The sequence below is a fragment of the Pinus tabuliformis genome, chromosome 3_2, assembly GCF_031772625.1.
Source record: "Pinus tabuliformis cultivar Carrire ecotype Pingquan chromosome 3_2, CPIR1, whole genome shotgun sequence".
Lineage (NCBI taxonomy): Eukaryota > Viridiplantae > Streptophyta > Pinopsida > Pinales > Pinaceae > Pinus > Pinus tabuliformis.
Window position 1 is genome coordinate 643,066,567 of NC_142302.1, and position 24,793 is coordinate 643,091,359.

The 24,793-nt window shown below is 41.8% G+C and overlaps 1 protein-coding gene across 1 annotated transcript in view; it reads right to left on the reverse strand.

The window, feature by feature from the left end:
* Positions 1-24,555, reverse strand: part of LOC149182250 (SNF2 domain-containing protein CLASSY 1-like) — a 43,932-nt gene extending 19,377 nt beyond the window's left edge. Inside the window, exons 1-2 of the mRNA XM_089414503.1 lie at positions 24,388-24,555; positions 22,332-24,237 (exon numbers count right to left, since the gene is read on the reverse strand). Of these exons, the coding sequence (XP_089270629.1) occupies positions 22,332-24,054 (1,723 nt within the window). The 5' untranslated portion in view covers positions 24,055-24,237; positions 24,388-24,555. The remainder of the gene's footprint in view (positions 1-22,331; positions 24,238-24,387) is intronic.
* Positions 24,556-24,793: the final 238 nt, after the last annotated feature.

The window sequence follows — 24,793 nt, forward strand, 5'->3', positions numbered from 1 at the left end:
GGATGTCAGTCTGTCATTACAGTGCGGAGAGGACACGTCTTCCTCTGAAAATCTATCCAATCTGTCATCTGTCATTTTTGAAAACATAGAGGGTGAACATCCTTGCTTCTCATCTACCCCTCTGCATGATTCATCAAATCATGGGGATGCCGACGAACATCCCAATTTTCTGATCTTGGTTGTCGTGATCTCTCTACTTATTCATCCGATCACGATGTTGATTCAATCATTGTTAATCTGTCTAAGACATTGGTCTACAATGATCTATCTATAGACGAAGTCAAAACCCCGCAGATTGTCGAGGCACTTCAGCCCGAGCTGATGGTTATGTCAGGTCCTCGCTGTCATAAGGTTGGTTTCACTTCCGATCAGGAAATTTTTGAAACACACAAGGCTCCTCATCACTCTCTACTTTGCATTGAAGATCAACCAAACACCTAGATTTCACTTCCTCCACTTGAACTACATGATCCCATCACTCATGCATTGGAGGAATCTTACACAACAAGCACACTTGTGCAACGTAAGTGGTATACCTTTCTCACATTTTTTTGCATGTCACAGTCAAGAGAATGTGTATGCTTAACATCTGCACGTAGTGTAACACAACACCATGGCAAGTCCACAGAGTGCATGTCATGTGCTTTCACTCATTTATTTTATGTGAACACACTTAAACCGGAGTGTGTTTGTCTTCATCGTTATATCTTTCAAGCTTTCTGGTTTGCGCAACTGCGATGTTCGCGAACCATGTCTTCACCAACATGGGTCGACCAATGCGTGGTGGTTGCATTGGAAATATCACTTCACGTGATCAGGCCCATGCACAGTTAGCTTAGGAGTATGACTAGTGTTTGCTTTTGATTTGTTTTCTTGCATGTATGTTGGCTTCTTACCTTGCATGTTTGTTTGTTTGCATGCTTTTTTGCTTACTCGCTTTGCTTACGCATTTACTTCCGCTTTTGCTTTGTTTTGTTGTTTGTTTGCTTGTTTATGTTTGTAGGTTAGTTCTACATGAGACTGTGCACGACTCTTGAAACAAGCTGGGTAAAGTACAAGAGGACTTGTGCAGTTATCAATAATTGGTTATCTGTTGTCTTGCCTCTATATGAAGAACTTTTTATCTTCAGTGCATGATACAATGGAAAATACGTATTGTTCGAAGTGAACCTTGGTGAAAACACAACGCTTGCGCGCTAACTAGTGTCACCTACTCTAGTCGGTTGTTTTTGGGTTAATCCTTGTCATCTCAGTCAAGTAGAGTAAGGTGAGGGGGAAAACCTTAACAAGCACGTTAGAGGTATATATAAACTATTTCTCTGAAAGAACAACCTCTTCTGCTCTCAATAAGTCGGGATCCCTCTTTCACCTCTGAAATGAATAAGTGTTATGCACAGTTATGAAAATGAAAAATGAAAATGTGAAAAATTTCGAAAAAGAAAATGAAAAATGAATAAGGCAAAAGAAGAGAAAGGCTTCCTGTGCAGAGAGGTGATGTAAGTAACTCTACCAGGGTACTAACTACGCTGGCTAGCAGTGGAGCGATGCTTTTGTTCCTGCGTGACTCCGTCGGGGTATTGTCCAGGCTTACTGGCAATGGAGCAACAACATAGATGAAACTAAAACTCTAATGACCATAAAGCTTGTGCACCAATATACCCCTCATCCCCAATGAAAACAACAGTGTTGGCTTGGCTTGGAATGTGTGTCGACCAACTAAGAGCTTGGAAGATGTTGCATCATACAATCAAACAAGTGTGGAAACCAAGACAAACAGAGAGCTGAACAATACTTCCAGAGGTGTTAGACTTGCTTTTCACGAACAAGGTCCATTCAAAGAGTTGGAGTTCTACCAGTGTATTTCCAAGTGTTGTAACGGCTACAACCACCCTCTAAAATTTTTTCTTAGCTTCGTTCTAGAGCCTCCCTACCAACCATCTTAGTAGCATGTCTTTCACTGTCAAGTACATAGGCTTCATTGGTTTTTCAGCAGCTTGCCAGCCTATGCATGTCAGTTTGCTTCACTCCCCTCACAGGCTGCCACTCCGGACATGGGTTAGTTGTTGGATGAGCAGCTCCCTCAAAAAATTGCACAATTCTAGAGGGGAACCAGCCTTCCCTCCAAAAATTGCGCAAATCTGTTGGGCAGCCTGCTGGGCTCAGAAATTGCGCAATGCAGTCAGACAATCTTCCTTGGGAAAATTGCGCAATCTGGCCCAACACTACAGCTCAGCTCATAAATTGTGAAAATCAGTTGGGCAGACTGCTGAGCTCCAAAATTGCGCAGAGTAGTCAAACAGGCTTCCTCGGGAAAACTGCGCAATCTGGCCAGCACTGCAGCTCAGCCCAAAAATTGCGTAATTCAGGGCAACAGTCACCTGCTCGTCCCAAAAATTGTGCAATCCCTCTGGGACAACCATTCCAGTTCCTCTCAGAAATTGCGCAAATCCCTCTCTCAGTCAAGCAAGCTGTCGCATGTGTCTTCAGGTTGACCAGTTCCCTCCGGGATCGAGCAAAACTGATTTGCATGCATGTGCTTCTCTTCCCGATATAGAAAAAAGCAGCATGCAAAAGGCATCCCTAGATCTAGGGATCTATTTTTATCAGCTGGAGGTTACATGCAAAGCTCATTTTAGAAACCTCTCTCCAAATGTCATTTTTCCTAGATTTGTGGCATGCGCATCATAACCTCAATCTTATCAAAACTCATCAATCGGACGCTGTAGAACTCATTCCTCACATTGACCTTGCAACTCTGACATCCCACATTGCATCCAGGAGTCTTCGACACTTTCAACTTAGTTGTTTCAGGGTAACTCTATTTTTCATGTCTTGCATTGCGTTTCTGTCGTTTTTTTGTGTTTCATTTTGTGTGAGTGTTGTCTACTTTATTTCAATGAGCGCTTGTTGTCGTTTCAATGTATGTTAGCTTGTAGAAGCATCGTTTCAATTTTCGTTCACATCTCAATGATGTCGCATGCATGACACTGTTTTTGCACGGATGGTCACCGTTGCGGCGACTCGCTTCACACATGCATGTTTTCTCATTTCTGAATCTTGCACTTACTGTTTGCATGCATAATCATTCACTCTTGTTTACCCTCAGTATCACCATGCATTTAAACTTCTCATGCTTTCAGTCGCCTGTCGGTGGGTCTGGGCCGCCTTAGCTTGAACCTTGCCTTGCTTGACTAGCATTGCGCATTTCTAGAAGTCAAGGCTCTACCTTCCCTCCAGAAATTGTGTACTTCTAGCCCAGCACTGACCTCCAAGGTTGCATTGTTCAATTCTGGGAGGCAATGCCTTACTGGCCCCAGAAACTACGCAATGCAGTTCGCTAGTTTGCATGTCACTGCTGATTGAAATTGCACATTGCGCAGTTTCAGTCCTCAATGTTAATATAGGTTGCCATTGATGTCAATATGGTAGTGTTTGTGATAGAAAATTCTTGTGACATGTGTGGTTTCCCATTGATTCCCATTGATCATAATATTGCTCATGGAGGATCCAAGGATTGAATACAGACATAATAGAAACAGTGGAACCGAGGAGGAAAGATATCAGAAGCCATCAGAAGAGAAAGAGAAAGAGTAAAGAGGAGAAGCCATGAAGCCAAAGAATAAGAGGAAGAGTTCATCAGAAGCCATCAAGGAAGCAGGTTATCGCATATGCCCAAGGGTAAGTGCTATCAGAAGAACAAAGAGCAATAGCGTTATCAGAGGAGTAAAGAAGAAAACATTGGACGAGCCATATTGGAATTATTTCATGTAATATGCCCAAGACGAACTGATAGGAAGAAAACAGCGGAGGAGCATAAACAGAGCTATCGGAGCAGTGTATTGGAAGTCATAGGAGTGAAGAGAAGCCATAGGAGTGACAAGCCAAGACAAAGCAAATCTATCGCATATGCCAAGAGTAAGAGCAATATCGGAGGAAGGAATAAACCATGGAAACCTTTTAAAAGTTCACAGCGCATAAACCGGAGGAGTTAACATATCATATTGGCGGGTTCTATTATATGCCACCACATAAAACCTCTGATTGCGATTTGATATGTGGAATCGACTACTCCATTAGAATACATTGTTATGTTATATCGCGTCCACCTCATCGAAACTTTCATATCACAAGTCTTAACGGGATGTCACGGTAAAACGTCGATTGCGATATGTACTGCGGACCCGATGGTTCCATTACAACATGCCCTAATTAATATCGCATCCGCTGTATCGGAACCTTCGCATCGCAAGTTATGAAGGCTTGTCACATTAAAACTCTGATTGCGATATAATATGCGGACCCGATCAGTGTATGGTAACAACCCTAATGTAATATCACATCCGCCTATTGGAACTTTCATATCGCAAGTTATAAAGGGATGTCACATTAAAAACTGCGATTGCGATATTATTGCGGACCCGACTACACCATTATAACATGACTTTATACAATATCGCATCCGCAGTATCGCTAGTTTCTAAGGGATATCAAACCGTCGATTGCGATAAGGCTGTGGACCCGACAGATTTATTAACTGTTTGATATCATATCGCATCCGCTCCGTCAGCAGTACGGGAATCAGCTATGTTATGTGCAAGCCTCCAAAAGTTTGGATTGCGGGATTAATGGAATGACTCCGATTCTCATAAAATTGTGATTGTGGGATTAAAGGTGATGACATGGCATGTGGGACCTCCATGTGGGTATAGCCTTCGATGAATATTAATAAAAAAGGGCCTCTTCGATAAGATCTTTTAATGTGCAAACTCATAAGTCGGTGTCTCCTCCCAATGAACGTGTCTTTTGGTTATTGGCAAACTCATATATATAGAAGTTGAAATGCTTCACTTGAGTCAGGCGAATCGATATCGGGCATCTAACAGAGAGAAGAAGTAACAGTTCACAACTCATGAACTTGAAGGAACAGAGGAAGCCAAAGATCAAATGAGAAAGAAGGAAGCCGAAGGTCAAGTGACTCTGCTGAATGGGTTAATCTTTAAAAGGCTTGAACCTATGATGAATTAAAAAAAAGAGAAGTACAGATCGTAACTCCAAGAACAATTCAGTGAAGCGAAATAAGGTTTGATCTGCCATCGTTTGAAGGGAGCAATAGACTACACCAGTATTGAAGTATTTGTGAGTATGATCCTTGGAAGTAAGATATCGCGACACTAAGAACAGTGAGAAGCAGTCACTCCTGAAGCACTTACCGCGGCAGATAGAACAACGGGTTGAAACAGAGAATTGTTTTTTGTGCAGACATTGAGGCTTAGTGCAACTTATCAAAGATATCTTGTTGAAAAGCATCAGCAAATCTTGGAGACATTATTGGAGATCATGATGGCTATTTGAAATCATCATGAGGTAACTTTGCAGACTCTGTGTGGGCAATATGAAGAGTTGTGAAGACTCCTTCATATGAAGACAAGTTGTCATTGATGATGTAGCATGGAGACTACAGTGAAGCTGTAGATTGACAAAATTCAGTGAAGAAGATTTTGGGAGCAGAGAATTACTATCAAACATATCTAGACAAAATATAGCAGTGGGTTGGAGCCCAGAGGGTTGGTGCCCTAAAGGTTGGAGCCTCGAACAAACAAGGTTTGTGCCTTGACAAGATAGGGTTGAAGCCCTTGGGGTTGGTGCCTCAGAATTGGAAGGATTGGTGTCCTTGGAGTTGATGATCCTAAATCCAAGGATGGTGCCTTGACAAAATAGGGTCGGAGCCCTTGGGGTTGGTGCCACAGAATTGGAAGGATTGGTGTCCTTGGAGTTGGTGCTCCTAAATCCAAGGTTGGTGCCTTAACAAGATAGGGTCGGAGCCCTTGAGGTTTGTGCCTCAGAATTGGAAGGATTGGTGTTCTTGGAGTTTGTGCTCCTAAATCCAAGGTTGGTGCCTTTACAAGACAGGGTTGGTGCCCTAGAGGTTGGAGCCTCACAAAAAGTCCAAGTTGGTGTTTGGCAATAGGTTGGAGCCCTATATATATTGTACCTGATTTATTGTAAAGACTATATTAATAAAATCATTTATTCTTATTGTTCATTTTGTGTTCTAAATATAAATGATTTCACTGGTAAAAATAACAATTGAAAAGGAATATTGATTCACCCCCCCTCAGTATTTCCAACACTCAACAGGCCAGGCTAGACTATGCATTGGATAGTTCCTGCAGTCAGTCAACCTTCCGACAGCCTAGAATATTCCTTGCGCAATTTTGGCAGTCAGTCTCCCAACCTCCCAGTGAAAATTGCGTAATCTTCACGGACAATCACACAGATATGTTGCATGTCAGTCCTTCAGTTTGTTTTGGTTTTCAACTAACAGATTGCTTTCCATGAGTGTTGCTATGTCTCCAGGTATCATAGGTGTTCGTCTGCCTCTCAGCAGCATAGGTACAATGGCTTCCAGGAGATCAGAGCGAAAGACACTGTTGAGAGCGCAACTGGAGATGCAATCGATCAAGTGTCTATGAACTTGCCTATCTATGAAGACATCAAATTGTTCATGGGCAAGGATATCACGATGAAATGGCAGCAACATCACAACGAAAAACACCATCAGCAGTAGCAAAAGGTAGCACACCTACATGCGACAAATACAAGAGGAAGGTTGTTGACAGCGCAGAGGCAGAACAAAGTTGCAAGCTCAAGAAGATCCACTTGTGATGAAAGCAACATTGGAGTTTGAGGCTATGAGGCGACAACGTGACAAGAGGATCACGCAAAGGCAGAGAGAAACAGAGGAGTTACAGTTGCTGAAGCGACAACTCAAGGAAGAACAGGAGTTGTATGGACAACAGAAGGAGTTGCAGCGAGAACAGGTACAGCAGGAGGCGCAACATGCACAAACGAATGAAACTGCGCCCATATAGGTTATGGACCCATCCAGCAACTGGCATGGAGCAGACATGGTGAGCAGTGTTGTCGATCGCATGCAAGGGTATTCATGAGCATGGATGTCATTGTGTGCACACATGCGATCCCACCCATTTGGCACACTCACCAAAGCGAAGACAAGAAGCAAGTCCAACTGAAGTTGAACATGTATTTCGACAAGTTGATGCGCATGGTCACCAACGCACACTTGGAGATCAACACAGACACTATGCAACAATTTGTTGCTGGTCCAGCTGCACTCAAGACGATGATGCGCATACTATCAAACGAGTTGGATAGAGGAGCCATATAAGTGTACCTAGATGCAACAAAGGCAAGAGTTCGCTTTCAACAAGATGTCACCATTGAACGCATGGACACCACCACGGACGACCAAGCTTAGCATCAGTTCGCCACCATCGATCATCGCAAAGATGTCAAAGAGTTGGTCTTACCACAACTGTCTGAGTATTAGTGATAGCTTGCATGGCTTGCTCAAGCTATTTTGTCTAACAAGGGTACATGTGCAGATTGGATGTAACATCTTGTAAAGTGAAGGTCCAAGTGTCGATAGTCGAATGTAACAGTGATAGAGTAGTTGAAGAGTCATGAGGGTAGGTGAACAATCACGGATGTCAAGGGTCACCCCACCCTTTTCTATTTATAGTACCTCATAACTCATTGTAGAGGCTTTTGGTCAACCAAGCTTTCGATAGGAGTATCTTCAAGAAAGCTTGGAGAGTATTGTAACAAGCCTTTGGAGGAGCAGGCGGCAGTGACTGTAACGTTCCGCTATCGGAACTAGTGGTTGGTCATGGTTGTAGTGCATGATTGGAACTTTCACTTCTTAATATAACAGAGCTAGCACGTTTCAAGCATATGGTGTTATTGTATTTCATCTATCTTGCTTACTCTAATGATATATGTATCTGCTTGCTTATGCATGCATGTATGTACTCTTTCTGTATAAGTATGTATGAATCTTACTGAGATGTGTTGTTGGTTTAACTATCACTTTGGATTGTTAGCTTACTTGATTTCTAGTTTGTGATGCATCTTTGCTCGTGTGCTCTCTTCTTAGCCACGTGCTTCCACAGGTTTCCAAGGGATGCACTCACCTCATTTTCTGTGTGTTAGAACCGTTCATGTTTCTTCCTTGACTTGCTGCATATGTCACACCCTTGCTACCAACAGGGATATCTTACTTGCCTTTGCGCGCAATCGCGGTCAAGATGATACCGTATGACCCACTGCTGGGACTTGTTGGGAACGGGATCCCCCAAAGGGCAGTTTTGGGGCTAAAAACCCATGATTGAGTCAAATTTTGTAATAAAACGGTAAAGACTCCGCATTTTGTGGTCGCAGAGCGCGTAGGTGTCATAAGTCATAAAGGGTTATCCGCCCTTAGTTTTGTAAAGTAAAGTCGGCTGTAAGAGATCTACCCATGGTTTGCGAACCATGGGATTGTATAAAAAGAGCTAAGCTCTAAGTAGTTTTGGAAAAACACACAAGACAGAAAAGTCAGAGCTCTGAAGTAAGAAGTCTAAGTTTCGGGTCGCAGCGTAGGTAGAGGCTCTGTAGCGGAGTGCGTAGAGGCCTAGGGTAGAAATCCTCAGCTGAGTGCGCGGACCCCTGTAAGTGTGTGCATAGGGTGAATAGACTCTGTAATCACTCGGAAGATATCAATAAAGAGAAGTATTCTGCAATTTCTGTGTCTTTGTTCCGATTAATGCATCTTATCATTTTGTGTATGAATTTCCTTTATAATGCTTATGTGATGCGCGAATGTGTATGATTATGTTGGAAAACTAAACGCATATAAGAATATTTGTTTACACGGTGCTATCTGTGAGTATCTAAGAAGATAAGTAAGACACTTTGACTAATTTAGGAATCTGCACGGTACGCTACCTTAGCAGCGCAGAAGTGTCTAGATCGAGGGTTAGGGTTGCGAGAAGGTCAGTCGTACCCTTTCGCGGAGGTATTGAAGGATGGAATAAAGGGCTCGTATGGCAAGCCCTAGAGCGAAGTAACCTACATGAAGGCAGGAATAAAGGGAATAAAATGACATCACGACCATCTCAGGGTGCGAAAACTTGGTTCCAACATCCCCCATGCTGATTCAGGTGAGACTTCGGTCCGCGCTCTGTGCGCTGATGCCGAAAGGGCCAGTAGTGTGGGGATTTGTTTGGCTAATTAACGATGAACCTGGGTCAGGCCCCCCACTAAGAATCCGACTAAGAAAGAGATTGAAGACTGGTTGGATACGAAGATCCATGAATTCGTGGCGCAGGAGAACAAAAACCCGTGACTGACAAAGGAACAGTGGCTGGATAGGTATCTGTATACAAAGATCCAAGAGATATTTTTCTGCTCCTTTCTGATTGAGCTATATGAGTGGATCGCGAAGCTAGCAAATAGCCAAGGAAAGTGGAAACTTGACGGTCCTATTGTGTGCACTTCGGAGCTAGTGTGAAGGTTGGAAGCATTAGCGGATAAGATCGCCGGTGCTGTCAATCATTGGCTCGATCGCGTCATAGGAGGATTTGTAACTGAATTTGCAGTTGACACCTCAGTCAACCACAACGAAGCGGAGCGACGCTTTTCAAAGGACCGTGAGGTAAGTGCGTGAAATCTTTGAATACCTGGATTAAAATGCTATTGTGCAAAAAATGGGTTATGCAGCTACCTTGATGTTCGGAGCTACACGAAGCGGAAAAACTTACAAAAACGAAGAAAAAAAGGGTCCTGAATATAGTCCGTTGATTTCACCTCTGCGAGGTGACAAAGAAGGGATAGCACAGGTTTCTCCACGAAGTGCTATTCAGTTAATAAAACAAGGATTCCCACGAATACCACCCCCACCCACACCACCTCCAAATTCACTGCCATCACCTGCGACTTCACCCGTACCACCTCCGCCTCCACCGCAGTTCAGTATGGTGAATTTGGTGAAGCTATCTTTGTTCAAAGGCTTGGGGAATGAGGACCCGGACCAATTTTGGTTCGTAGTAAAAGCTGTATGGGAAGCTCAAGGCGTTACAAATGACAACATGAAGAAGGCGACATTGGTTAGTGCTCTGCAGGATCGTGCGCTAACCTGGTATATCAAGTATGCTAATGATAACCCGAATGTTGGAGTAGCGAACATCCAAACAACACTGAATAGAGAATTCAGTAGGCCTAAATCTGAAGCACAATCGATTGTAGGGTTCAAAGAATCGCGATGCAACCAGACGAGACACCTTGGGAACTCGATCAGAGGTTGAAGTGTACAATCCGCAAAGCTAACATGAACCTAACAGACGGACAACATCACGAATGGTTTGTGGCTTCGCTCCTGCCACACTTAAGGGTTGCGCTGTCACAACAGAAGATAATGACTCAGGTGAAGGCCTTGGAGATTGCAATGAGACTACATGAGACCGCAATGCAAGATCCTAATCTAGGGGTTCAATAGATCCATGCGCAGTTGAAAAATCTTTGCCTTGAGATGCAAAGTTTGAAGCAGGACAGAACAGTCCAACCAGAAGTGCGCGAAGAGGTATCGTGTCTGAAATGCAAGAGTTAGGGGCATGACAAAGACCATTGTCCGGTCTTTGAGAACTACCTTACAGGAGGAGGATGCCTTTGAGGCCACAAGCTCAAGCAGGACCAAGTGCGGGGCCTGCATTTTTGTGCGCTATATGTCAGGTAGCAGGAAAACATGTCACGGATAACTGTCATTTGCTGCAGAAGTTTGTACAGACACCGCAGCAGCTGTTTTGCAACTTCTGTAGATTGGTAGGGAATGATGACCGCCACTGCAGAAGCTATGAGTTCATGATGGATAGAACACCCGCTTATAGGGTTCAGGCCAAAACGCGCCCCCCTGAACAGAGCGCGGGGATGGTGCAGACAGGATTTCAGGGACATAGAAGAGGCCAAGGCAGCGGAGGATCTAGAAGAGGTCGGAGATAATTGATTTTCTACAATTGCGGAGGACCAAGACATTATGCCCGCGATTGTACTAATCCAACACGTGCATAGTGCAAATATTGCACGTTGTTTGATCATGAAACGGAAGACTATCCTACATTGATAGCAAGAATACGCAACAAAGGGGCACTACTACCGCAGCCTACTCAGAATCTATAGATGATGAGGTTTGAGCCACGCGAAGAGGACCCAAATGTTAATATAGTGCTCCGAAGTGGAGTCACAACAAGAGATGACAAAGGGAAACAACCCGAAGACAGTACATGGGTGCGCAAAGCTTTGGCGAAGGAGGCTGAGTTTGATTTGGAGCGCGCACGAGAAACCTTCATGGAAGAAAATAAGAGCTTCACTAAGGCCTCCACCTCAGGAAGCAAGGATAAGCCTGATCAGGAGAGGGACCCTTCTATGCTTACAACCTTCTTGGAAACCTGCATGAAGCTACTACACGATAGCAAGGCTATGAAGGGGCTACAGGAGCTCATAAATAGATGCATTGGAAACACTCCTGCTGAGCCGTGCGTAGTACAAAAGCTTGGTAAGCATAAAAAAAGGACGGGACGGGAGATGAGACTGACCGCGCAGATAGGAGAGTATGAAATGGATCAAGTTATCTTGGACCTGGGGTCAGACGCGAATGTCCTACCTAAACAGACTTGGGAACGGATGGGGAGACCCGCGTTACAATGGTCTCCGATTCAACTAAGGATGACGAATCAGCAAAAGATCATCCCCATGGGGCGACTACAGGGGGTGACTGTGGATATTGAAGGTGCGAGCATGCTGGTTGATTTTGAAGTGATAGAGATAGTGGATGACAGCAACCCCTATCCTGCGCTCCTTGGAATTGATTGGGCTACTGATATGAACAGGGTAATCAACCTAAAGAAGCGAAAGATGATATTTGAGAAGAAATCGCTACACGTAATTGTACCCCTAGATCCTGTTGAAGGTTCGTGTTATACTAAACTAGTCCGCGATTATGAGAGTGATGATGATCTGGACTGTATCTATAAGATAATAGCGCGAGACAAAGATTGGGTGAATCCAATGGCAAATGGACTAATTACATGGGATCGCGAGAGTTCATGCATCTCAGACTCTGATGAAGAACTAGAGAGCTGGCAGAATCGGTTACACGAAGTAAATACGTTGAGCTGTAACATGACCCAGTCGCTGCGTTGTGTCGTCAGAGGTAAGAAATATTCCTACTTATGATGGCCTGAATAATGTAGATATTTTTCTGGATGCATTTGAGAGGGAGGTACCAGAAAAGCAACGCCTCCAAGCAATGGATTGGGCACTGCGCGCTACACCCGCAAGGTGGTGGGGTACGCACAAGGGAAGCTTTGATGATTGGCGCGAATGTAGGAGAATGATGAGAACTCGCTTTGGGAAGCCGAAGATGCAAATGACAGACAAGTATGATGGGCAGGATGATCCACGCGCACACTTGGCCAAATGGGCTCAAGCTTATGGAGAGAAGCCCCAACCTGAGTGGGTGCACTTGTTCTGTCATACCCTGGATATTGTCCTGATGAACTGGTATGTAGAAACAAAGCTCTGCCATGGTACAAGTGAATGGGATATTCTGCGCAAAGGATTCCTAATGACATTCAGTTTTGAAGACAGGTTTGACAGTATTGATGAAGCGCTATAAGAGGTGAAAGCAACAATCTTTAGGATACCGCAGGATCCTTTAAACCTGATTCAACTTGAATGGGCTACTCAGTTAAGTCACCTGCTGAAATGTTATAATGTAACTGCCGAAGAAAAGGATGAGGATATGCGAAAGATTAACATCCCTGAAACAAAAGGTCACCACAAGGTTGAAGGACCGCAGGTTGAGAATCTGGATATAATCACGCGATTGAAAACGAAACAAGTAAACATTGGTACAGAGGCAGAGCCCAAATTCGCGAAGATTGGAGATTACTGGGACGACGCGACAGTGGATAAGGTCGCTGAATTGCTCCGTGAATACCAGGATTTATTCCCTACCAAGTTTACGGATCTAAAAGGGATAATCGGGGACCTAGGTGTTATGAAGATCACGTTGAAGCCAGTTAAGCAAAGACCTTACCGTCTCAATCCGAAGTATAAAGAGAAGGTCTGCTTCAAGCTAGACAAGATGCTCCAGGGAAGGCATCATTGAACCTATGGAAGAATCTGACTGTGTAAGCCCAATGGTGGTACAGGAGAAGAAGCAGAAGGATGAAATAAGGATATGCGTGGATCTCGGAAAGCTGAATGACGCTTGCATACATGATCCTTTCCATACTCCATTCACTGATGAAGTGTTGGACAACGTAGGTGGCCAAGAAGCATATTCCTTCATTGATGGGTTCTCTGGGTACCACTAGATCAAAATAGTGTCAGAGGATAGGAGCAAAATGACCTTCGCCACTGAGTGTGGTTGTTTTCAGTACACTGTAATGTCGTTTGGATTGAAGAATGCGCCTACGATCTTCTCGCACGTAGTTGTTGCTGCGTTCAAGGAATTTATTCATACGTTCTTGGAGGTATACTTTGATGACTGGACAATGTTTGGGCTGTTTAAACGCCATGTAGCAACCTTGTGCCTAATGCTGGATACCTTTTGAAGATACCAGATCGCGCTCAATCTGAAGAAGTGCTTGTTTTGTCTTCCTTTTGGGACACTGCTAGGTCATGTGGTGATACTGAACTTGGAAACGCCAAGAAGTGTAAAGCAGTTGCGCGCTACCTTAGGACATACAGGGTATTACAGAAAGTTTATCAAAGGCTATGCCCAGATCACTGCGCCTATGGAAAATTTTTTGAAGAAGGATGTCACGTTCTGTGGAAATGAAGATTGTAAGAAGAGCCTGGATGTATTGAAAAAAAATATGGTCACCGTGCCGATCCTAATCTTCCTGGATTGGAAAGAGGAGTTTCATGTCCATATCGATGCGTCATGTATAGCGCTGAGAGTAGTACTGACACAAGCTGGTGGAGAAGACCTGGACCACCCTATCGTGTTTGCAAGCAGAAGGTTATCCAAGGCAGAAAAGAACTATTCCGCCACTAAGCGTGAAGAGTTAGCTATGGTGTATGTGCTCCAGAAGTTTAGACATTATTTGTTGGGAGGTCATTTTAAAATGTACACAGATCATTTCGCGTTGAAATACCTGGTCAATAAGCCTGTGTTGGGGGGGGGGGGGGGGGGAATCTGCAGATGGCTCTTATTGTTCCAGGAATATGATTTTGAGGTTATTGTGAAGCCTGGACTGCTGAATGCAGGACCAGACCATCTGTCACACATCGAAACAGGGGAAGAGCCCACTAATTTGGAGGAAGGATTGTCTGACGCGCAACTATTTGCAGTATGCGTCGCGGATGGTCATTTTGAGGATATAATACACTTCCTAACGACAAGAACTTCCCCGAAAGGATACACTGTCTAGCAGAAGAAGGAATTAGTGGTGCACGCGACAGATTTCTGTCATTGCTGGGCATCTATACAAAATGGGGTCTGATGAGATATTGTGACGGTATGTACCTGAGTTTAAAAGAAGCAGCATCCTCGCGGACGCTCATGGGGGGCGCCGCAAGAAGGCATTATGCAGGAAGAGCGACTGCGCAAAAGATTCTACACGTAGGGTTGTGGTGGCCAACCCTCCATCAAGACTCAAAAGCGTATTGCAAGGCGTGCGATGTATGTCAAAGGACTGGAAGGCCATCGCGAAGGGATGAGATGCCTTTGAATCCACAGATGACGTTGCAACCCTTTAAGAAATGGGCAATAGATTTTGTGGGACCCATTCAACGCCAAAGAAAGACGGGAGCAAGGTACATTATCATCGTGATGGAGTATTTGACTCGTTGGGCAAAGGCACAGCGTGTGAAGGATTGTAGAGGTGTGATTGCCGCAAAGTTCCTCTTTGAACATGTACTAACGTGATTTCGTTGTCCAAAGATCTTGATGAGTGATCGTGGTACGCACTTTCTGAATGAGACGATTAGCGCGCTAATGGAGGAATTTCAGGTATACCACCAGAAGAGCACACCTTATCACCTGCAGGCTAACGGGACGGTGGAAGCGTTCAATAAAGTGCTCGAAAACGCGCTGACCAAGGTTTGCAATGCTCAGCGAAGTGATTGGGACCTATGCATACCTGCAATACTATGGGCTTATCGAACAACATGTAAGAAGTTGACTGGACAAACCCCCTTTAGGCTTGTCTATGGTGTTGAAGCGGTAATGCCTATGGAATATATTGTGCCTAGTCTACGCATAGCAGCACTCACAGGTATGACGGATCGTAGAGCCCTGGAGGAAAGACTCGCATAGCTGGATGAACTTGAGGAAGAGAGATTTTTAGTTGGATTTCACCAAGTCGTCCAAAAACAACGCGAAAAGGCATGGCATGATCGACACATTAAGTTGCGCACCTTTAAGGTAAATGACCTGGTTTTGTTATATGATATTAAGTTTGATAAATTTCCAGGGAAGCTCAGGATGCACTGGTTAGGGCCTTATGTCATTAAGGAGATTACCGACAGAAGAGAAGTACCGCTAGTCAAATTGAATGGAGATCCCTTCCCAGGAAAGGTGAATGGCAATCGCTTGAAGCCATACACCGGTGGTCCGACCATGTGACTAGATGAAGGTAGCAGTCTTAAAGGGTTGTCTGCCCTTAGTTTTGTAAAGTAAAGTCAGCTGTAAGAGATCTACCCATGGTCCACAGACCATGGGATTGTATAAAAAGAGCTAAGCTCTAAATAGTTTTGGAGAGACACATAAGACAGGATAGTCATAGCTCTAAAGTAAGAAGTCTAAGTTTCGGGTCGTAGCGTAGGTAAAAGCTCTGCAATGTTGGGGTGTGTTAATATTCTTTCCACGACTAGCCGACGTAATTAACCGAGGGGTTAGAAGGGGGCGGAGCCTCCCCCCTTCGTTGCACCAATTGCATAGCAGGAGGAGTCAAAGGGGGTTTGAGGGGTGCAGGTAACCCTATTCTATGGGATAAGACTTAAGCTACATAAACAATTTACTCGCATGCCAAAATAAGTTCATCCAACACATAAATTATTGTGAAAATCTTTCTTTAATATTTTTTGTATTAAACTATTAAAATATATAAAAAACAAAAAACAAAAAAATAGTATAATATTAATATTGTTTAAATTATCTATGTATTAAACGAATAAAAATATCATATAATTTACAATGTAGCAAGTCAAAATATATATATATATATATATATATATATATATATATATATATATATATATATATATATATATATATATATATATATATATATATATATATAAATTTTAAAGGTCAAATCTTTTTTCAATTAGGGTGGGTTGGGTAGGTCCATTTAAAGGAACCACACCTCCTTACTATACTAATTAGAGCCTAATCTTGAGCGTCAAGAAGAATTCAACCCATAACTTTCCAACGACAAAGTGCTTTAGCAAGAGGACCTCAACCAATTGAGCTAACCCTTAGAACTATCTTAAATGAAAGAAAGAAAGAAAATGATTTTAACGTCTACGAGGCTAAAGATAGCCTATGGAAGAAATTGCTTCTTCATCTGCTTGATGTATTCGACCAATTTTCTGTGAATCTTCACAATAAATGCTCCCATCTTCTCGACAAGTCCCTCGCTAAATAGATTATCCTAAGAGCTAGCTGTCAGCATATCTGCATAACTTTCCATGTTGTCTTTGAAGGCCTCATATTCTAAAATGAAATGCTTTTCTGTTTCCACTTTTCTGGAAGAACAAAAAAATGCATACTCTTTCCTCCCACTTCTTTTAGCCTTTTGCAGCATCCTGTTTCACAATGGAGTTGATGAGAATTAGTCCTTAACTGAACAATAAGAATTTTGGCTCTCCAAAAAATATTGGCCTCTATGTATGTTTTTGGTTGATGACTATGAGTGGGATTAAACACTTCAATATAGTACCTTTTGTTTCTTCCTAGCTCTTTATCCCAAGTACGCTTGTGGAACTTATCCATAACAAAATCTTTTATCTCTTTGATGTTTATGGGACACGTGTTCAAGCAAATACCCCATTTACTAAACCATTTGTTATTTTGTTGCATCCAAGTCTTTTTTTTGTTGCACAATGTCATTAAAGACAACCTTAGGCCATCTACCCTCTTCCATTTACTCAATTTTTTTTAAATCCCTTATGACTTGCACCATAACAATTGTTTCAATAAGAGCAGCGCTTGTTTCACTTAACAAGATAGCATAAGGAACTACACTTTTAATCTTGAATTTGTTTGTAATCAAACGCTTCTAAATTTTCTCAATTTGTTTCTACTGCATGTCGGATGTACTATTGGCCCATAGTTCACAACCATAGAGAATCATCGGAATCACTAGAAACCCAAAAAGAGTTTGAGTGGTTTTCCAGTGCCATAGCTCTGCCTCTCTACACCTATTTTGAAAAGCATAAAATGCTTTCCAACCCTCCAAAGTTCTTTTCTTTCTACAACCATCCCAACTTAGATTTTTGTTGAAGTCAATTCAGAGGTATTTGTAATCTGCAACTTCTTCCAAAATGTTGCCTTCAAACTAGAACTTATTATGGTTATGTTTTCTTTTTTTACAGAAAACCACTACTTTCATTTTGCTGATATTGACTTGCATCCCCACACTTCTACAAAAATGCTCAAGGGATAGTAAGTGTTATTGCAAACCAAGAGCTGATTTAGCAATCAGAATAAGGTCATCTACATACCAAAGAAGCCTTATAACAAACTTGCCCAAATAGATACCATCACCCCCTTGCAAATTTAACCACTCCTCAATCTTGTTGATATATAAACCAAAAAGAGTAGAAGACAGTGGGCAACCTTGCTTGACCCCGATATCGCTTCTAAAACTTTTAGAAATGCTTGCTGAAGTTCTAATTTTGACTTTCACCTCTTCATACAACCTATGCACAACTGCTCTCAAATGTTTAGGAACCCCAAGTTCTCCATTTTGTGCCAAAGCTTAACCCTAGGAACCGTGTCAAATGCTTTTCTGAACCATGTCAAATGCTTTTATGAAATCAACAAGGCAACAAAAGACTTCTTCCTTTTTCTCCCAAACTTTTCCAATGATGTGCCTTAAAGTTAAACAATGATCAACTGTGGAATGTTTAGGTTTAAAACCTGTTTGTCCTTTAGCACATTTATCTCTTTCTTCTACCCACTTGATAATTTTATTTTCTAACATGCTTCCAAATAACTTTGCAAACAAAGTGTTTATCATGATGGTCCTATAATTTGAAGGATTATTGACATCACCGCTCTTGAAAAGAGGTAATGCCAGACTAGTTGTCTAATCTGTGGGGAGCCCCTGTTGTATGATATTGTTGAAAATTTTTGTAATGTGAGGTGCAAAAATCTTTGAGCCCCACTTTAGATATTTTGATTGGAGTTCATCTAAGTCTTTTTCTTTTCCAACACCCAACTTCTTGATACCCATCTCTACCTCTTGCATCGTGAAGAGTTCAGTATCAGTGTTGACCAAGGGGGCAAGGTCAACCTTGGGATCCTACTCATAGAGTTGTCTTGCATAGTCAAACCATTTAGAAGCTGTAATACTATTTCCAGTTTGTATCTTTCTCGATTGGAGTTCCTTCCAAAATAATTTGGGATTGTTTTTCCCAAGGAAGATTAGTTCTTCCCTCTTTGAAACCGTGAAATCGGTCTTTTTCTTGCTTAATAATTGCTTGTAAGCTTTGAGCATTATGTTATCCTTGTTTGACTCTTTCCACATTTTCCTTGCCTTTTTGCATTCCTCATCAAACCAAGCTTTAACCGAAAAGCAATTTGTTTCAGACTTCTTAATTTTTTCTCTTTTTCACTCTGCAAGTGCACATTGAATTAAATGTGTTAATTCATGACTATGAAGGCCGTGAATTGTGATTTTCTCCTTCTCGAAGAGCCTCTCTAGCGTCATTTTCAAGGTATTACAATTTTCTAGAGTCAAAAGAATTCTGCCCTTTGGGAGATTTTGTTGGACATGTTGAATTTATTACTCTAATTGTTTCTTTCCAGTGCAAGAGAAACTTAAATAAATTGGCTTGTGATCTGATTTTAAGTCCCAAAGTTGATCTCCAATCAAAACTTCCTCCATTTTTTCACACAAACCATGCGAGCAAATTATATAATCTACTACACTTGCTCCATTGTAAGTATTGCAAGTGAAATTACCAGACTTTGCCCATCTAGTCAAGCCATTACAAATGACTAAATCAAAGGCCCCACATAGAGTAAGCAATTGTTCACCAAAGAGATTGTAGCCCTTGTCCTCTAAAATTCTTTCCCACTAATGATTACTCTCTTTTGTAAGCCAAATAGGGTCAAAGTATTCTTTACAACAAAGAATGCTAGCTTACTCACTTGCAGTCCTAGCATTGAAATCACCCACTATAAAGACTTCACCTAGCTGAGAATATGTTGCAATATCTACTTTTAAGGCTGCAACTGGATCTTGTGGTCAAGCCCTTTACCTTTGTAGATTTTTAAAACTTGTGGCGCAAAATAGCATGCTACAATTCTGATGTGGTTTCCATTTTCTAATATTTTTAACGAAATGAATTGTTTATTTGAGTCTTCTTTTTCTAACTGAACGAGACGACCTTCTTTCTCCCTCACTAAAACCATGATACCCCGTGTCCTTTCCCATTCCCTGTTGCCTTGTTCCACACTGCCATATTCCAATATCCTTCAAACAGAGGTGTCTTGCACCCTTCATGCTCATGTGTTTCTATGAGGCAAATTATGTCTCTATCTTCCGCAGTAGTCCCTAACCTAGGTCCTCGTCTCCATGGTTAATCTCTGTAGTTCCAACAAACTAATCTTAAGGAAACCTAGATATGACATAATTGCTATTTATTTTGACATGCAAGGCTCACATTTGAGTCTTTGTCCTTGTTTTCCCATACTGACCTTGCTTCCTGATTTCCTGTTGAAAAGTTTGTGGACTCTTCTTTATTACCATTTTGTTGCTTTGTTTTGGAAGGAGGTCCAAATCGCATTATCACAACTTTACCTTTATAAATCCATGCTCTCTTGCCTTCATCTCTTGCTGCCTTAACCTTTAACATTTCCTTCCTTCTTTTTTCTTGTTGTCTTACAGTTAAATCTTCTTCTAGAAAAAAGCAAGAAACCCTCAAGAAATGCTTCTTGCTTAGAATGATATATTTATCACGCACGCTAGGCATGATAAATTATATGGGCCTGGCTCTCTCACTGTTAAACTTGCCCACCCTCCATGCTTGGCATATTTGTCTTTACCATAGAAACTTGTCTTTCAAGAAGTCTCTTGCAAAGTCAAGAGTACATTCATTTTTCTCAAAGTCTTTCACCCTTTAATAATTATGTTTGCTACTTTATTTTGTTTTTCCTTGCCTTCTCTATCTTGCATGTTGTCAACCCAAATGTTTGTTTCTCATTCCTTATTAGCAGAATTGCTAATAACTTGAACCCAAGTTTTGGAAACTTTGGTTGAATCTTATTTCCTTTCTTCTCTTGCTTTCTCTTCATGGTTGTCTATTTGGGCAATCATTTTCCCTTTATCCTAGAATGATTTCGCATTCAACACCTCTATACTTTCCACTACAGATTTCTTTATATTTAGTACATCCGCCTTCATGCGTTGTCATTCTATCTTCCCTATTAAGAGAGCTTCCTGTAGCAATGTCACTTGTTCTTTCAAAACTTTATTGTTTTCTGCTAAAGCCTTGTTCTTCGTTGTTATTATATGAATTTTATGATATCTTTCCTACTCTTTAGCTCCTAAAACCTCCAACCTTTGTTATACATTTAACAATTCTTTGACATAAAGATCAGATGACCAAGTGAGAGGTGTGGATGTGGGACTATAGAAGGCAAAATCATCAATAGCTTTTCCTCTAGACTTTTTGTTGCCACATGCGTATAGAGGGGACTTGTTTGAGTGCTTATTGTGAAGGGCTAGAGTACTTTCCCTTTGAGCCCGTTTTTTCGTTGTCTGCTACCATTTTAGACAAGCTAGTCCTCATTTTAAAATGCCTCGATATTGCTTGGCATTGACCCAAACCCACTTCCCAGTTTTGATGGATGAGGCAATTTTCACTTGTCCTAAATTATTTGTGGAGCACGTTCTGAAATTTCTTGTCCCATTGTCATGTTTGAATGCATTGGTCGTCCAACCTATTTCAAGAAAGATGTAAGTCCAATCTATTCTATCATTGCGTGACTGTAGAAATCGGTCTCGAACCTACTCCTCACTGCTGTTGTCTGAACACCGCTGCCCCTGTCTGCTATTTGCTATTCGCTATCCCGTCTGCTATGCTATCCGCTGTAAGACTGCCTTCGACTACCCAGCACCCTAGAGACGCACTCTCGCACAAAAGAAACCAAACAATACACCGAAATAACCACAAGCCGCCCACGGAACAGAACCCTCGCACCCAGAAGCGAGACAGCTTTGGAACACGTACACCAAGTCAACCTCTCTGACCAGGAATACCAGGTGGGGCAGAGACCTGCCCCAAAGCCACTGAAGGAGGTTGACTCCGAATAACGATGCAGCAACCTGGCAATTTCTCGCCAGTTCCTTTCGCACTGCTCTGCTTAACACCGGGACCAGGAACAAAGCTCTTGCCCAAAACCACAGCGGACCATAACTCACCCAAACGCCAGAAGCATGGAACTAAAAACACCCCCGAGGATCACTGCCACCGTCTAGCCTTCCGCCTGAGATTTTAATTTATAAATCGATAAGAAAACATTCTTTTTATCAACGTATTTTTCTAATTCAAATTTAATTATTAACAGTGATACTTACCTGTGTAGTTACCAGGCTTTAGCAGACCTAAGGGAAATGAACATTTCAAATTCTTACAGGTATGCCCTTCTTTTTTAATTTTCTCAATAGCTCATGGACTAAGTCCATTAACATATATATCATCCAAATCATCAGACACCCATGTCTGAAAAACAAACGGAAACACGGGCTCTATTGGTTCATGTTTTCATATACAATCGTTTCAGGGCAACCATTCTCATCGACACATCATAATCCATGAGAGCACACAACAGTAAAAAATGTACATTTGGAAGGCTGTCATGTCACATCATGTAGACAAAATTGAGTTTTTCACTGAAAAAAAAACAGTGCGAGAGAGACATTATCTTGTCTGAAAACAGGTTTATCTACATACATATATGCATGTTCTCTGAAAAAAAATGTAGTAAGTATATGGACATCATTAACGTCAGTCTATACAATACAGTGTGCAACAAACTTGTCTGCTAATACCCCCATTGATATCAACACATCCACAATGCGTGGTGCACAGAACATTGTAAAATGTACATTGGAAGCTTGTCATGTCACGCACAAAATTTATATGCAAGTATGTGGGCGGTCATTGAAAGTGTAAAATATCATCAACGTCACAAGACTGTCTTTTTTGCTTGTGAATATCCTCGTGTTTAAAGATTCTTTGAAACATACTCATGTGATCCTTTACCACTAGCTGCTTAAGCATATCATCTTCAATTTGGAGAGCTTGTTGTTGCACATGCTGGCCAATATGGTCTCCACCTGAATTTTCTCCAACATAGATCAAACTCGACAGCAATTCTTTCCAATCTGCTTTTCTGCATTTTTCCTCTTCCAAAGTTCCGTGTGCCACAAGATGATACACATGAACAACCTTCTTTTGACCTATGCGGAATGCACGGCCGATTGCTTGCTTTGTGCAAGATGGATTCCACACAAGATCCAGAAGGATCACCCGTGAAGCTTCTGTTAGATTGATTCCCATGCCACAAGCTTTGATTGATGCAAGCAGGACGCGTGCCTTTCCTGGTTGCTGACTGAATTTATCAATTATACCCTGATGCTCATGCAGATGGTGTTTCCCCTTGAGCAGTAGTATTTCTTGGCCTTTGCACCAATGGAAGTGGAACTCAAGAATTTCCTCCAAGAGTTGCAAAGGTGAAATATACTGGCAGAAAACCAATGCCTTTTCCCCTTTCTCACAACAGAGCCTGATGATATCAACCACAAATTTCAATTTGATCCCTTGAGTGTGATCTTTTCTGCATGTGCCCACTTCAAGGTCAAGATGGTTAACCCCCCAGTACTTTTCAATGAATACCAGATCTTTGAGAAGACATGGATGTATGGAGGCAATTGAGATCATCATCTCCAGCTCCACATTTGAACAGGTGGAATTTTTCATATGAACTATTTCATGTATTCTTCTGAAAAGTGTCTCTTGCAGGGGTGTTGGCCTTAACATCACGGTGTAGGTTCTTAAACCGGGAAGTTCATTTAAAATATCTCCTTTATAAACATCAATAAAGTCTTCAGTCATGGATTTTAACAGTTGACGACATGCGCTTCTTTCTCTGCTTCTTCCAGTATTTATCCTTTTTAAAATTTGCTCCACAAAATAGCGTCTGGCTATCTTCTCCTTCACCACTTCCTCAGAGACTTCACTCTGGTGATTCTTCAGTTGCAAAATACGATCAACAAAGGTTGGTCTTGCCAAACAGAGTGTGTTGAAGTATTCTTCAAAATTGTTCTGAAACAAAGTTCCAGATAGCAGAATTCGCAGCCTTGTATTCACTCTCATTAACAAATTCCAAATCTTTGAGTTATGACTCCGAGGAATGTGGCCTTCATCAAGAATTAAAAGGCCTGGACTCCTTCTAAGGTACCTTCCTATCTGCCTGGTCTCTTCAGACATTTTGTCATTGTCTTCATTGGAGAAAGTGTAAAACAAAGAGTAGCTCATTATCAACACACTTTCCTTCTTATGCCACTCATGTAGCATTTTTATGCTGTAAATATTATAGACCTGTCTGATGGGTGCTTTACATGACATAGACATTACAGATCCTCTAAAAGGGGACTCCCTCATTGTGAAGTCCCTTAATGGGCTTAGAATATAAATGGGAATGTTAACATTCCACTTGTTAAACTCCCTTTTCCATGTATGGAGCATGCTTTTGGGGGCAATGATTAATGGTTTGCAGGCTGGAAACAAACTCAGATAACTTTGTAGGAAACTTATAATCATGAGTGATTTTCCTGTCCCAGGAGCATGAGCAATAACACAACCTCCAACACGATCACTGCGTGATGATGCCTCCATTTCATCTGGGATTAATGAACCAGCAATGTTTCTCCACAGGAATTCAAATCCCCGTTTTTGGTGAGCATTCATTTTCTTCTCCAACTCCGGAATTATTTTCCATACAGAATTGGGCTTCTCAGACAAATCATGAGACTAGAAGGATGGTAATCCCTTTAAGGAATCCAAAATGTGAATTGCCATGTCTCTAGAACAATTATCCTCGTGCAAGTGATAGCTTGATATGCTTCTGCTTCTTCCTGAATTCCATACCCCCTGTACGTTGCAAGGTACAAATGGAATATCAGCCTATTTTGGATTAGAGAAGATACAATAACATCATTTTCCTATTTTGACCAAAGTTCATCCATAAACCACTATTTTTCATGTCCAATGGCAAAGTATCCATATCATGTGTTTACTTACAAATGGCTCAAAGATGTTATTTATCTCTGCTTTTACAAAATTGCATAACTGGCAAATAAGTCCAACTTCTTCATCCAAGACAAACTCGTGCCCATCAATGCAAAAATGATTGTCTTCATCATCTTCTATATCTACTTCCGTCGAGTTGCCAGTTATTGCTGTTTTTCTCGGGTCCTATGCCAATCAACCAATGGAAGACTATCAGCACAAATAAAATCATCAAACAAAAAGGATGAGATTGAGCAATCACAATTTTTGGATTGCTTTAGCGCATAGCAATCAAGTACTTCTTTAATGTATCTTCCGTAATATTTTACCTGGTTGAGAAGACTCACTAATTTGATTATGCAAATAGATTGAAATCCAGAGCTACATAAACACAAGGCAAGCCCCTCAGAGAATTAAG